Here is a 15,589-nt window from a genome sequence, read left to right on the forward strand (position 1 = left end):
TGTTGTAAAATAAATATCATTAGTCTATTGCTGTCATTTGTTGGGTATTGTAGGCACTAGCCTTTCTTGGTAATTGCTGCGTTATAGCCTGTTCAAAACGTTTTGAAGTTTAAACCAGTTCACAAGTGTTTTGTTTTATCAATTTTAGCCATTTACTTTGGCCAAATTAAGTTTAAACTGTGCGTTAAAATAACATCAAATTGATCAGAAATACAGTGTAGACATTGTTAATGTTGTAAATGACTATTGTAGCTGGAAACTGCTGATTTTTAATGGAATATCTACATAGGCGTACAGAGGTCCATTAACAGCAACCATCACTCCTGTGTTCCAATGTTGTTAGCTAGTCCAAGTTTATCATTTTAAAAGGCTAATTGATCATTAGAAAACCCTTTTTCAATTATGTTAGCACAGCTGAAAACTGTTGTTCTGATTAAAGAAGCAATACAACTAGCCTTCTTTAGACTAGTTGAGTATCTGGAGCATCAGCATTTGTGGGTTCGATTACAGGCTCAAAATGGCCAGAAACAAAGAACTTTCTTCTGAAACTCGTCAGTCTATTCTTATTCTGTGAAATGAATGCTATTCCATGCCAGAAATTGCCAAGAAACTGAAGATCTTGTACAAGGCTGTGTACTACCTTCACAGAACAGCGCAAACTGGCCCTAACCAGAATAGAAAGAGGAGTGGGAGGCCCCGGTGCACAACTGAGCAAGAGGACAAGTACATTAGTGTCTAGTTTGAGAAACAGACGCCTCACAAGTCCTCAACTGGCAGCTTCATTAAATAGTACCCGCAAAACACCAGTCTCAACATCAAGTGAAGAGGCAACTCCGGGATGCTGGCCTTCTAGGCAGAGTTCCTCTGTTCAGTGTCTGTGTTCTTTTGCCCATCTTAATATTTTCCTTTTTATTGGCCAGTCTGAGATATGGCATTTTTTTTTCTTTGCAAACAATAGGCTATACAGTTTGGCGGCAGGTAGTCTAGTGGTTAGAGCGTTGGACTAGTAACCGAAAGGTTGCAAGATCAAATCCCCGAGCTGACAAGGTAAAAATCTGTCGTTCTGCTCCTGAACAAAGCAGTTAACCCACTGTTCCTAGGCCGTCATTGAAAATAAGAATTTGTTCTTAACTGACTTGCCTAGTTAAATAAAGGTAAACAAATATATATGTACAGATCAGAACACAAAGGAATAGTGTTTTTCTAATTAGTTTTAGGCTGTTTTTAAGGACATGTTAATTTGGCCAATATCCCTTGTTTCGATGGCGCTAGCTGTTTTGGTGGATGGGTTACGCACCTAACGCATATGGATGACCAGTAAATGTCTCAAATGTCCAACAAATTTAAATCTTCCCGGTCACTTGTCTGGCGCCAGATTTTCCAAACAGAACCCTGGGGTGGAGGGTCTTGGGATTCATAGGTAGTGAGTAATTTCTAGGTTCACTCTCAATGGGTATTCTCCCTCTGTCTGTCTGTCCCACCCCTAACTGATGCCTCCAAGTCCCCCAAAGGAGTGCAGTAGTCAGAGACCCAGATAGCTGGGTGTGGTGAGTGAGGTGCACAGTTTTTCACCCCTCTGGGAATAATGTTGTTTTTAGGTTGTCAGGAGCCTGATGGGGTATTTACTCCGCAGGCTCAAAAGGGCACGTTGAAGAGTCAAAACAGTGTTACTACATATGCGTGTGTCTGTGCACACATCTGTATTTCTGCCAGACTATGGCTTGTGCACGTCTCTTTTTTTAAATTAATGCCCAGGATGATGTTGGGACTCCAGTGATTTCCTGTGGTCTTGGTGGATAACTAACCACAGAATAACCAATCCTAAACCTCCATTATTAGGCTGTTGAGTGAGACCTAAAGAACTCACCTTAACCTTCTCTATTGGCACTTAGTCTTCCACGTTCTAATGTTCCATTATTTCATTAAAAGGTCATCAGTCACGCATGTTTCCAAGTTCATAACTTCAAATAAGTCACTCCCCACAGATGCGGTGACTGCACCTGGCTTAAATGGTGCCTCTAGAGACAAAACCTCTCTCATCGTCACTCAATGCCTAGACTTACCTCCACTGTACTCACATCCTACCATACCCTTGTCTGTACATTATGCCTTGAATCTATTCTTCCGCGCCCAGAAACCTGCTCCTTTTACTCTGTTCAGAACGCACTAGACGACCAGTTCTTTTAGCCTTTAGCCGTACTCTTATCCTACTCCTCCTTTGTTCCTCTGGTGATGTAGAGGTTAACCCAGGCCCTGCAGCCCCAAGAATCACTCCCATTCCCCAAGCGCTCTCCTTTTGTTGACTTCTGTAACTTCAAAAGCATTGGTTGCATGCATGTTAACAGTAGAAGCCTCGTTAGAAACCTCCGCCAACCCGGGTGTCCTAGCCGTGTCTGACTCCTGGCTTAGGAAGGCCACCAAAAATCCTGAAATTTCCATCCCTAACTATAACATTTTCCGACAAGATAGAACTGCCAAAGGGGGCGGTTAGCTTGCAGAGTTCTGTCATACTATCCAGGTCTGTGCCCAAACAATTCGGGCCCCCAGTTGTGCCCTGGACATATGTGAATTGATCGCCCCCATCTATCTTCAGAGTTCATACTGTTAGGTAACTGGGACATGCTTAACACCCCGGCCGTCCTACAATCTAAGCTAGATGCCCTCAATCTCACACAAATCATCAAGGATCCTACCAGATTCAACCCTAAATCCGGAACCATGGGCACCCTCTTAGATATCATCCTAACTAACTTGCCCTCCAAATACACCTCTGCTGTTTTCCACCAGGATCTCAGCGATCATTGCCTGCATGCGTACTGTGTTCGCGGTCAAATGACCACCCCTCATCACTGTCAAACGCTCCCTAAAACACTTCAGCGAGCAGGCCTTTCTAATCGACCTGGCCTGGGAATCCTGGAAGGATATTGACCTCATCCCATCAGTAGAGGATGCCTGGTTGCTCTTCAAAAGTGTTTTCCTCTCCATCTTAAATAAGCATGCCCCATTAAAAAAATGTAGAACTAAGAACAGATATAGCTCTTGGTTCACCCCAGACTTGACTGCCCTTGACCAGCACAAAAGCATCCTGTGGCGTTCTGTATTAGCATCGAATAGCCCCTGTGATATGTAACTTTTCAGGGAAGTCAGGAACCAATATACTGAGTCAGTTTAGAAAGCTAAGGCTAGCTTTTTTAACAGAAATTTGCTTCCTGTAGCACTAAATCCCAAAAGTTTTGGGACACTGTAAAGTCCATGGAGAATAAGAACACCTACTAGCTGCCCACTCCACTGAGGATAGGAAACACTGTCACCACTGATAAATCTACGATAATCGATCATTTCAATAAGCATTTTTCCACCGCTAGCCACGTTTTCCATCGGGCTACCCCTACCAATTACCAACATCTCAGCACCCCCTGCAGCAACTTGCCCCTCCCGCTTCTCCTTCACCCAAATCCAGACAGCTGATGTTGCAAAATCTGGATCCCTACAAATCAGCTGGGCTAGACAATCTGGACCCTCTATCTAAAATTATCCGTCAAAATTGTTGCAACCCCTGTTACTAGGCTATTCAACCTCTCTTTCGTGTCGTCTGAGATCCCCAAAGATTGGAAAGCTGCCGTGGTCATCCCCCTCTTCAAAGGGGGCGACACTCTAAACCCAAACTGTTATAGACCTATATCCATGCTGCCCTGCCTTTCTAAAATCTTCGCAAGCCAAGTTAATAAACAGATCACCGACCATTTCGAATCTCACCGTACCTTCTCCGCTATGCAATCTGGTTTCCGAGATGGTCATGGGTGCACCTCAGCCACGCTCAAGGTCCTAAACGGTATCATAACCGCCATCGATAAGAGACGGCTGCACAGTACTGTCTTCATCAACCTGGCAAGGCTTTTGACTGTTAATCACCACACTCTTATCGGCAGCCTCAATAGCCTTGGCTTCTCAAATGACTGCCTCACCTGGTTCACCAACTACTTCTCAGATCGAGTTCAGTGTGTCAAATCGGAGGGCCTGTTGTCCAGACCTCTGGCAGTCTCTATGGGGGTGCCACAGGGCTCAATTCTCGGGCTGACTCTTTTCTCTGTATATATCAATGATGTTGCTCTTGCTGCTGGTGATTCTCTGATCCACCTCTACGCAGACGACACCATTCTGTATACATCTGTCCCTCTTTGGACACTGCGCTAACAAACCTCCAAACGAGCTTCAACGCCATACAACACTCCTTCCGTGGCCTCCAACTGCTTTTAAATGCTAGTAAAACTAAGTGCATGCTCTTCAACCGTTCGCTGCCCGCACCCTCCCGCCCGATTAGCATCACTACTCTGGACGGTTCTGACTTAGAATATGTGGACATCTACAAATACCTAGGTGTCTGGTTAGACTGTAAACTCTCCTTCCAGACTCACATTAAGCATCTCCAATCCAAAATTAAATCTAGAATTGACTTCCTATTTTGCAACAAAGCCTCCTTCACTCATGCCGCCAAACATACCCTCGTAAAACTGACTATCCTACCGAACCTTGACTTCAGCGGTCATTTACAAAATAGCCCCTAACACTCTTCTCAGACTACATCCAATTTGCTATCACAGTGCCATCCGTTTTATCACCAAAGCCTAATAAACTACCCACCACTGCGACCTGTATGCTCTCGTTGGCTGGCCCTCACTACATATCCGTCGCCAAACCCACTGGCTCCAGGTCATCTATAAGTCTTTGCTAGGTAAAGCTCCGCCTTATCTCAGCTCACTGGTCACGATAACAACACCCACCCGCAGCAGGCACTCCAACAGGTATAGTTGTCCCCAAAGCCAACACTTACTTTGGCCGCCTTTCCTTCCAGTTCTCTGCTGCCAATGACTGGAACGAAATTCAAAAATCTCTGAAGCTGGAGTCTTATCTCCCTCTCTAATTTTTAGCATCAGCTGTCAGAGCAGCTTACCGATGGCTGTGTACAGGTACAGCAAATCTGTAAATAGCACACCTGACTTCCTCATCCCCATATAAATGTAAATCAATTTATAACATTTTTGACATGCGTTTTTCTGGATTCTTTTGTTGTTATTCTGTCTGTCACTGTTCAAATTAACCTACCATTAAAATTATAGACTGATCATTTCTTTGTCAGTGGCCAAATGTACAAAATCAGCAGGGATCAAATAGTTTTTTCCCTCACTGTAGATTTTTCTATTTTTATTTTGTGTTATTGACTGTATGTTTGTTTATGATTAACTCTGTCGTTTTTGTCGCACTGCTTTGCTTTATCTTGGCCAGGTCGCAGTTGTATATTAGAACTTGTTCTCAACTGGCCTACCTGGTTAAATAAAAAAGTTTAGTGAATTGAATAGGCCTACCTTTATCAATTTATACTTTTTCAATTACATTTTTATTTAGCCTGCCTACCCCAGCCAAACCCTAACCCGGACGACGCTGGGTCAATTGTGCGCCGCCTTATGGGACTCTCAATCACGGCCGGTTGTGATACAGCCTGGAATCGATCCAGGGTGTGTAGTGACACCTCTAACACTGAGATGCAGTGCCTTAGACCGCTGTGCCACTTAGGAGCCTCTGTCTTAATTATGTCTGTGAGAACGTATTTATTTCCAGTCTGAGAAATGTGTGGTTTTTCTTGGCTAGCGCTGGTCATCCAGAGGTCTCTTTGGGTCGTGTGTGTGTGTGTGTGTCAGTTACAGGCCCATCATACATGTGTTTTAACACTGTTTACTGTCCAAATGGGTTTTACAGACCAGGCCAGGGTTGGATTGTAAAGGACATGACTCAATACTGTGTACCAGCGGGTCACCTAGGTTTTAAAGGCTCTCCCTGGTCCATGTTTATGAAAGAGGCCAGTTTAACGCTCAGTCAGATGTTTTCCACATGTCACTGAAACACTATGACGTTTTGAAGGGGCTCACTCATTTAGAAATATATATATATATATAATTTTTTTAATGCGATTAGGGTTGCAAAAATCCCAGGTTTTCCAGGAATCCCGGTTGGAAGATTCATGGATTTCGTGCTTATTCCATCCTGATTCCAGGAGTCTTTTTGAGAATGTTCCTGGAATTTTGCAATCTTAAGTGTGATGTAATGTATGAATTAGTATACTGTATTTATGGGTATTTTTTTCTGTCTTGCAGTGGTTGATACCAACGATCGTTTCCTGAGGAAGATAACTGTAGGACAGGCCAGCACTGAGAAAGGACATGTGCGAGAGGTATGTTATCTATCTTTAAAATGTTATGTACATTATAACCATGTGATTATGTGTATGACCTGAGTGATACATTACTAATCAGTGAGTTATTTATTTTATATAGTGCTTTTCATTACAAGTAGAATCTCAAAGTCGCTTAAAGTAAATGCATAAATAAAAGATGTAGGAATCTTAATGGCCATTGGCTAATGTACTACTAACCACTCATTTACACACCTTCATTTACTGATTACTTCCAGTTTGGCTCAATGGTCGGTGCTCAAGCGTTTGCATTTACATTTACTTCATTTAGCAGACGCTCTTATCCAGAGCGACTTACAAATTGGTGCATTCACCTTATGATATCCATTTACACTGTAATTGGGGGATAAATTACATTTTTGGTTACTCCACATATTATCAACAGGTGTGCATACAGTATGTGCACACACATTGTTGAGACATGGCGTCAAAGACTGGCGTGTACACACTATATACACACACACACACACAGAGTCAGACCTTCACCCCCCCCCCCCCCTCGCCTTCCACAATTAAGTGTGTTGGTGTGTCAGTATTTGTCAGTATTAATGGGGCCTAAATGAAATCCTGCTAATAAACACACTTCCCTCAATGGGAAGCAAGCACCTTAAGTGAAAGCAAATGTTGAAAGCATAAAATACTGTCCTCTCCTGGATCGTTAGCAAGCATATGTTTATGTCCCTCCACCGTTCCCTCCCTCTTTCATCCTCTCATCACTCATCCAGTGGTACACTCTATAGCCCACCAGGGCCTTGGCCTCGGGAGGGGTAGTAGAAAATGTCAATGCCTAATGCCTTTACTCTGGCGATGCGTTGTGTCGGTGTGGTTAACGATGCGCTGTCAGTATGGTTAACGGTGCGTTGTGTCGGTGTGGTTAACGATGCATTGTGTCGGTGCGGTTAACGATGCGTTGTGTCGGTGTGGTTAACGATGCGTTGTGTCGGTGTGGTTAACGATGCGTTGTGTCAGTATGGTTAACGATGCGTTGTGTCGGTGTGGTTAACGATGCGTTGTGTCTGTATGGTTAACGATGTGTTGTGTCGGTGTGGTTAACGATGTGTTGTGTCGGTATGGTTAACGATGTGTTGTGTCGGTATGGTTAACGATGCGCTGTCAGTATGGTTAACGATGCGTTGTGTCGGTGTGGTTAACGATGTGTTGTGTCAGTATGGTTAACGATGCGTTGTGTCAGTATGGTTAACGATGCGTTGTGTCAGTATGGTTAACGATGCGTTGTGTCGGTGTGGTTAACGATGCGTTGTGTCAGTATGGTTAACGATGCGTTGTGTCGGTGTGGTTAACGATGCGTTGTGTCGGTGTGGTTAACGATGCGTTGTGTCGGTGTGGTTAACGATGCGTTGTGTCGGTGTGGTTAACGATGCGTTGTGTCAGTATGGTTAACGATGCGTTGTGTCAGTATGGTTAACGATGCGTTGTGTCAGTATGGTTAACGATGCGTTGTGTCGGTGTGGTTAACGATGCGTTGTGTCGGTGTGGTTAACGATGCGTTGTGTCGGTGCGGTTAACGATGCGTTGTGTCGGTGTGGTTAATGTAATTGATCTTTTACAATTTATCTCTTTCTCACACAGGCGCACACACACGCAATACCAAGGTTATTATAGTTTTGTGTTTTTATTAGTTTTAAGATTTCTATTTGAAATTCAGGTTAGTTTCAGTTAGTGTTCAGATCTGATTTACTATTTAGTTTTTATATTTATTTTCAGTTTTAGTGTAAGGGACAGAAAGTAGCCTATGCGTGGGAGGCTCGGAGCCATTTATGTGTTGTATAATTTGTGTTTTTGGGGATAACATCTTGCCACTGTGGCAGTAATGCATAAGGCAGTGGTATTCAACGTCGGGGTCGTGACCCCTAGTGGGGAATTGCAGCAGGGTCGCCAAAATTGTGTAGTTGGGGTGGAGTCGCCAGAAATTCTGGCTAAATAAATGGGATCCCCGCTGAAAGTTTGAATACCACAGGCTGAGGTAGATGCACGAAGTAAACAGTAGTAGAAGTTTTGGTCCCGTAGCTACCACTTTGTAGCATTGTTAAGCGCACGTGCACAGATACTCTGTGTGACTGTGACAGCAAAAACTTGCATCTCACTCATCTCAATCAGCGGTGCTGCTCGTCTTTAAATCATGAAGTCAATCTCAATGTGCCCCCCCAGATTCAGAGGCTTGAAAACCCCATTTGATTTTAACAAAAAAATAAATACCATTTAAAAAAAAAAAAAAAATTTAAAAAAGGAATATGATTCATGATGGTTTTTATTTTATTTGAGTTTTGGAATTAAAGATAATATTTTCAGTTTTTCAAACGGGTTAATCATTTTATTTCAGTTTGCAAATTTGGTTACTATAATAACCTTGACACACACACACACACACACACACACACACACACACACACACACACACACAGAGATAAACAACAGCCCTTCCTTCCATTGTTTCCCCAACACTCTGACGCAATAAGGCTTTTGGAAAACTAGGCCACATCCATGAAACATTGCTCACTCTGCATGTGTGTTTACAAAAATGATATTGCCTAATGCCCTGTAGAAAAGCAGTCTGGCTTTGAATCTTATCCACTGGGATAGAATCAGACTCATGTGTTAGTAGTTAACATGTCAGTCTACCTGCCAGTTGTATAGTGTTGTACATGAGTTGTGTGTATGTGTGTGTGTTATCCCTCCACTCCCTCCCTCAGCTCCCCCGCTGTTCTCTCTCAAGTGTTCTCTGTTGTGTGTGTGTGTGTGTGTCTGTGTGTACTCTATCTGCGTCGTTCCCCTCTCTGATTCAGTTTGACTTATTACTCCTCAAGATTTTTGTGTTGCTTGAGAGTCTTTCCATGTCATTTCAGCAAGCCATGACACCCACCATCTCAGATTGTGCTGACATTTTCTGTAGTTAGAAACATATAAGATTGGCATTCCTGAAACATTATTTTGTTGAAATTAGAATTTTATTTCTGAGAAATTAAGCTAATTGATTGCACTCAAATTGGCCATTTTAATTTATAGGATTCAGATAATATTCAATAAATATAGTACCCAACATCCAATTTGGTTAATGGTCACTAGTCACAATAAATATAGAGCTGTTTCCTGATCATTTTATTGAAAAAAATAGACTGCCATGTAATTAATTATCTTATTAGGGTTGTCACAATATTTTAGTCCCTAGCCCATTTCTCCAAAGCTTTGGATGTGTAGGAAAAGTCTTCATATGAGAATTGTGTAGGGATAGCGCTCTCAGAAAGTGGCCAGTTGTTGGACTATTCAAGGAGAGTTGGGTTGAATAATCATTAGGTTTCTAAGAAAGGAATTGCTTTCATGGAGGACTGTCTTGAAGTGTGAGGATGACCACACAATTTATTTTCGGAATGAGCCAAATCTATTGGTTTTCTATCTAAAGTTGCAAAGGAAATGTTGTTATCAGCAGAATGGATAAGAGTGTGGCGATATAGCCAGAACAAAAAAACTGGTACTTTCACACTACTTTATGGTAAATAATGCAAGCGACTTCAATTACTAATTTCTCTGAACAGGGGAAAAACATTTCACCAGATTAACAGGGAATACATTACATAGTATGGAGAAGCAATACTCCAAGCCACAGCTTCATACTACTAGTCAAACATAGAGAACTGATGCTGTATACTGGTTGTTGGGATGGGATTGGCATGGGGGGGATCCGTGGATGGCTTTTTATTTAAACATTTATTCCTCATGTCTTGCTCATTGGTAGGAAAAAGTTTGGTCCGAATTGGATGTTGGGTACTATATTTATTGAATATTATCAGAATCTTATAAATTATAATGACCAATTTGGGTCCAATCAATTAGCTTAATTTCTCAGAAAAATAATCTGAAAGGGTGGGTGTCAACCCTCTTTCTTGTGCTTTTTGAGGTGGAATGACCCTTGTCTCTCTCCTGTGTAGACCCAGTTTGACATAGCAGTGGGCATTGATGCTGTGTTTGTGTTTAGTGTGTGTGTACATATTTCTCTCCTGTGTAGACCCAGTTTGACATAGCAGTGGCCATTGAGATTTTGATATCGTCGGTAAATACACACACTATGTTCCTCTCCTCCTGTGTAGACCCAGTTTGACATAGCGGTGGCCAGTGAGATCATGGCTATCCTGGCCCTGGCTGATGGACTGGGGGACATGAAGACCAGACTGGGACGTATGGTGGTGGGCAGCAGCCGCAGTGGACAGCCCATCACAGCAGAGGACCTGGTAATATAATCATATAATAAATGCCATTATCCAAAATCATGCGTGCATACATTTTACATAAGCTTGGCCGCAAGAATCGAACCAACAATCCTGCTGTTGCGTGTGTGTGTGTGTGTGTGTGTGTGTGAGATGAGAGCTAAACGGTTTCAGTTAGGGCTAATCAGTTGCAGTATTGTTCCACTTAAAGACATCAGTCAGAAATTACTTTAATGGCCATAGCATACTTTAACATCAGCCATAAAACATTACGAAGGGTGTCATATGGCACGATCTCTTCACTAAGCTCTCTTTGTTTCTCTTCTCCTTCCTGATTATCTTGTCAAGTGGAGATTTGGCTCTGCTTGTGTTTGTCTCTGGTTATGTGTTACTTAAACTCAGTCAAGACATTAACATTATCACAGATGTTATGAGACAAATGTTTCATTTTGGTGTTATATTAAGGTTGGTAGCAACATAGAAAATCATTGTGGAAATCTGTTGCAGCTCCAATCGACTACAAAATCCACAATGCACTGCTCTCTATGGGGTGGCAAGCAACTATCTAGGTCGATACTCTTCTTTATATATATATATATATAAAAAGCCGCGAAGTGGTAGGCAACACAAGCTCACAGAATGGGACCGCCGAGTGCTGTAACGCGTAAAAATCATCTGCTCTTAGTTGCAACACTCACTACCAAGTTCCAAACTGCCTCTGGAAGCAACGTCAACACAAGAACTGTTCGTCGGGAGCTTAATGAAATGCGTTTCCGTGGCTGAGCAGCCGCACACAAGCCTAAGATCACCATGCGCAATGCCACGCGCCAGTTGGTGTGGTGTAAAGCTCGCCGCCATTGTACTCTGGAGCAGTGGAAACACATTCTCTGGAGTGATGAATCACTGAGATGTTCAACGAGCACATACATTTGGTCATGTAGTGTAGCTAGCAAACATAGCTACACACTAATACAAAAGACAATATCAGCATGTAACATAGCTAGTTACCTGTAAAATCGCCTAAAGAAACTGCACTATAAATTTAGGAGTCTACAATCTCACAATGTTCAACCTGTAGATCGATGTCCCTCGCAGAGTGGAGTCTAACATTCACAACAGCAGGTATACTTTTGAAGAGATGGGGAAACGTTGCCCATGCTACATCAATGGGCTGCGCGGTTCATTCTGGCCGATTGTTGGACAAAGAGCGCTCTCTTTCAAGGAGTGAATGGGTCTATTGGGCGCTAGCTCAAAAACCCAACGTTAGCACGAATTTCATCAACAAGAAGTACTAGTGTGTAGCTAATCTTTTCCGAGATGTGAGATGGTTAACTTGCTATCTGTAGTATCGTATAGCTTTGGAATCGTGACATTACATACTTTCGAGGAAAATAGGAACACTTCTCTTTGAGAAGGGATTGGTTGATGATTAGTTTAGCAACCGCATGACGCAGCTTGACAACGTGAACGTGATTGGTTGACAGTCTGCTGGATGGGGCATTATGTGTTCACTCATTCATTGGATTTCTATCTTCTTTCTATAATATCTCTGGCAACGGTAACTCTAATGAACTTATCCTCTGCAGTAGAGGTAATTCTGGGTCTTCCTTTCCTGTGGCGGTCCTCATGAAAGCCAGTTTCATCATAGCGCTTGATGGTTTTTGCGACTTTGATTTAGAATAGCCGAGTAATAGGGATTGTTTACAAATATATATATATTTTCTTGTTTGGATGACATTACCTTTACCTATACAGAATTACCATTAGCTATACAGAATTACCTTTAGCTATACAGAATTACCTTTAGCTATACAGAATTACCTTTAGCGATACAGAATTACCTTTAGTGATACAGAATTACCTTTAGCTATACAGAATTACCTTTAGCTATACAGAATTACCTTTAGCGATACAGAATTACCTTTAGCGATACAGAATTACCTTTAGCGATACAGAATTACCTTTAGCGATACAGAATTACCTTTAGCGATACAGAATTACCTTTAGCTATACAGAATTACCTTTAGCTATACAGAATTACCTTTAGCTATACAGAATGACCTTTAGCTATACAGAATCACCTTTTAGCTATACAGAATTACCTTTAGCTATACAGAATTACCTTTAGCTATACGGAATCTCACCACCATGTGTTTCCATCTCCTCCTTTATTCATTTCTCCAGTGCGCAGACTGGCTGTCAACAGTTTTTAGTTAAATGTGTTTTGTTGCAAAAACATGTTAATTTCGATGTTCCCAAACAGATTTTCACATTTCCCAAATTAACTACTGGGTAGCTGCAGGAACAGGGTTGGAGAGCCCGTGGAATATCACCTTTCTGGCAGCAAGAGCAGACTCCTCAAACAGTGGTTGATACGTGCAGTGAAATAAGTGGTGTTGTATTTATTTCTCAGCTGGTCATATTATGCTCCGCTATGAAACTGAAGTAGCCTACAAAACAGAGCGGCAGGAAAGCCAGCGTCCTCCATTCCCTATTGGAGAGCATACAGATGGCATGTCTTTTTCCCCTCCCCCTGTCCCTAACCATTTAATAATGGACCATTCTAAATGGAAATTGATTTGACAGCTGTGCAGCCTGAGGCAAGACTTCTTTCTCAAATCATCAACAGCAGTCGTTCCATGCAGCCCTTATATGTTTTGATTTCTAAGACATTCTAAGGTTTGTTTCATTCACAACTAAAGTTGCCAAATAACTCTAAATCTGGCATATAGGACCTGTTTCAAGTGATCACTTTTACTCTTAATATCCACTTCATATGCACACTTGCTCCATAATAAATATATCCAGTATTTTTTCCCAGCTAAGTTAAATTATATTCTTCTTAGTATAAAATCATATAAAATAATGGTACTTATATATTATATTGTCACTTAAATGAACAAGCCTATGGCATGGCGCATAGCCAGACAAACAGTAAGCCGACTCATATTCTGTTCTTCTGAAATACATTTTCTTCATATCATGTTTCTTTAGACTTCACTAAAATATATTGTGATGGTGTATATTTAAATAGATTAGAAATGTAGATGTTCCAAATGTGCACATCAGCAGCTTGTATGTGTGGAGGCCTGGAGATGCTAAACGGATCAGTGGCTTGTATGTGTGGAAGCCTGGAGATGCTAAACGGATCAGTGGCTTGTATGTGTGGAGGCCTGGAGATGCTAAACGGATCAGTGGCTTGTATGTGTGGAGGCCTGGAGATGCTAAACGGATCAGTGGCTTGTATGTGTGGAAGCCTGGAGATGCAAAAGGTGTTCATGTTAATTAACGGTCAATTACCGTGAGACCAGCAGTCTTTTGCATGACATTAACCGGCTGCCAAAATTTCATGACCGCCACAGTCCTAAGTAGGAATATCGCAAAAATATGATCAATGGCTCGTTCAAGAGAAGGCATCCCCCCGAGTTATGACATCGGCCAGTATTGAAATCTGACATGTATGATAGACGTTTTTGTGATCTAGAAGTTGTATTCCTATTAACTTCCAGTGTATTGAGAGAGTGTGTTACGTCATACTGGACGGATTTCTGCCTGCTTGAATGCCACTAACTCGGTTACAAATGAAGACAGGAAATGACTCGAATCGATAGAACATCACTCAGAGATGCACAAAAACAAATTAACATTCAAAATGGATGAACCTTTGCTTTTAGAGGTCAAGTTTATGGTGTTATTATAGGTTAAAAGTAGCTTCCCCACCAGGTTTTGTAGGGATTTAACCCCTAGTGACCCTCAACTATCATGTCCCTGCCATTATGGAGACTAAGCAGGGTGGTTGCTGGGCCTCTCAGGAGACAGAGGAGCTTGAGAAGGCAACATGGACCTCGTTTGACCCAAAATGGCCTCCAGCTGCTCTTGAAACCCATAACTATAGCCTCCACTGTGGAGCCATGTTGGCTCAGGTGGCTCTGACCCCCCCAAAGCTGGATGTGGTGGTGTTGTTGAGCCATATAGGCCTGGCTCACTGAGGAGGATCCCATATTCTGTTACTGCGGCATTCCTGATTATCCATGACTGGAGAACACAACCAGGCCAGACTGGATTTTGGAAATGATGATAAGTAGGGATGGGCCGTGTGTGTGTCATAGATGTGTGTATGGAAATATGGGTTTTGGAGTAAATTCCATTTTAATTGCTTTAACAGGCATTTTATTGTGTGGTTTGCATGCTTACTGGTTATTTTATTGGTAGGATACTGGAAAATCCCTTCAAGAATTTCAGCACTAACAACTTCTCTTTCTCTCTCTCAGGGTGTGAGTGGAGCACTTGCAGTACTCATGAAGGATGCCATCAAGCCTACCCTTATGCAGACCCTAGAAGTGAGTCCCTAACCACACATCCTCATTGCTATCCAAGCATGAGATGAAGACAGATATAGATAGAGGACAACGATGATGTCAAAGATAGGGTGATGACTGCACTGTTGCTCAGGAATATCCAGAAATATTCCATGTAGGCTATCAGAGCAGTTTTTGTCCAATCCTCTTAGATTTATACATTCCAAGTTCCTAGAGATTGGGAAATGGGTGTAGCTGTGAGCTAAGAGCAGGTGTTTAGTATTGAACTAAAGAGCAATCAGTTGAGGTTGGGTGTGATGGTCCATACATTTACCCTGCTTCTCCATACATCTGCATCTCATTGTGCACTGAGTCATGACCGTGTACGTTCAGACACTCAGACACACACACACACACACACACACACGTGTGACCTCTGACTGGCCCATGCTAGTGGAAACGCCCATACCCGATTCTCTCTGAGGCGATGGAGGAATAGAGAAGGAGGGAGACGGAGATTAGGGCTGATGGACTGAATGATTAAACTGATAAAGAGCTGGAACACATCTGGATCTGGCCCCCTCTGACTGCTGGGGCTGGCTGTGTCTGTAGGGGACCTGCCCTCAGGGAGAGGCTCTGGAACCGTCTGCAGAGCAATGCCATTATGCCTTCCATTGTTGAACACTCTAATTGAATGATTCTAATTGATTACATTACAAGGAGAACTGTAGAATGAATTCTAATTTAATGATTGTAAATAATAATTCATGTTTTAATGACCACACAATGGAAACTCGAATTCTGGATAAAATCAGTCCAACTCA

General features: G+C 42.3%; 1 protein-coding gene across 2 annotated transcripts in view; it reads left to right on the forward strand.

Moving 5' to 3' along the window:
- mthfd1l (methylenetetrahydrofolate dehydrogenase (NADP+ dependent) 1 like) overlaps positions 1-15,589 on the forward strand; it is an 82,428-nt gene that overhangs the window by 20,636 nt on the left and 46,203 nt on the right. For both annotated transcript variants that reach the window (XM_029742895.1, XM_029742814.1), the window contains exons 16-18: positions 6,150-6,226; positions 10,351-10,491; positions 14,739-14,807. In XM_029742895.1, the coding sequence (XP_029598755.1) occupies positions 6,150-6,226; positions 10,351-10,491; positions 14,739-14,807 (287 nt within the window). The remainder of the gene's footprint in view (positions 1-6,149; positions 6,227-10,350; positions 10,492-14,738; positions 14,808-15,589) is intronic.

The sequence above is a fragment of the Salmo trutta genome, chromosome 1 (genome assembly GCF_901001165.1).
Source record: "Salmo trutta chromosome 1, fSalTru1.1, whole genome shotgun sequence".
Taxonomy (NCBI): Eukaryota; Metazoa; Chordata; class Actinopteri; order Salmoniformes; family Salmonidae; genus Salmo; species Salmo trutta.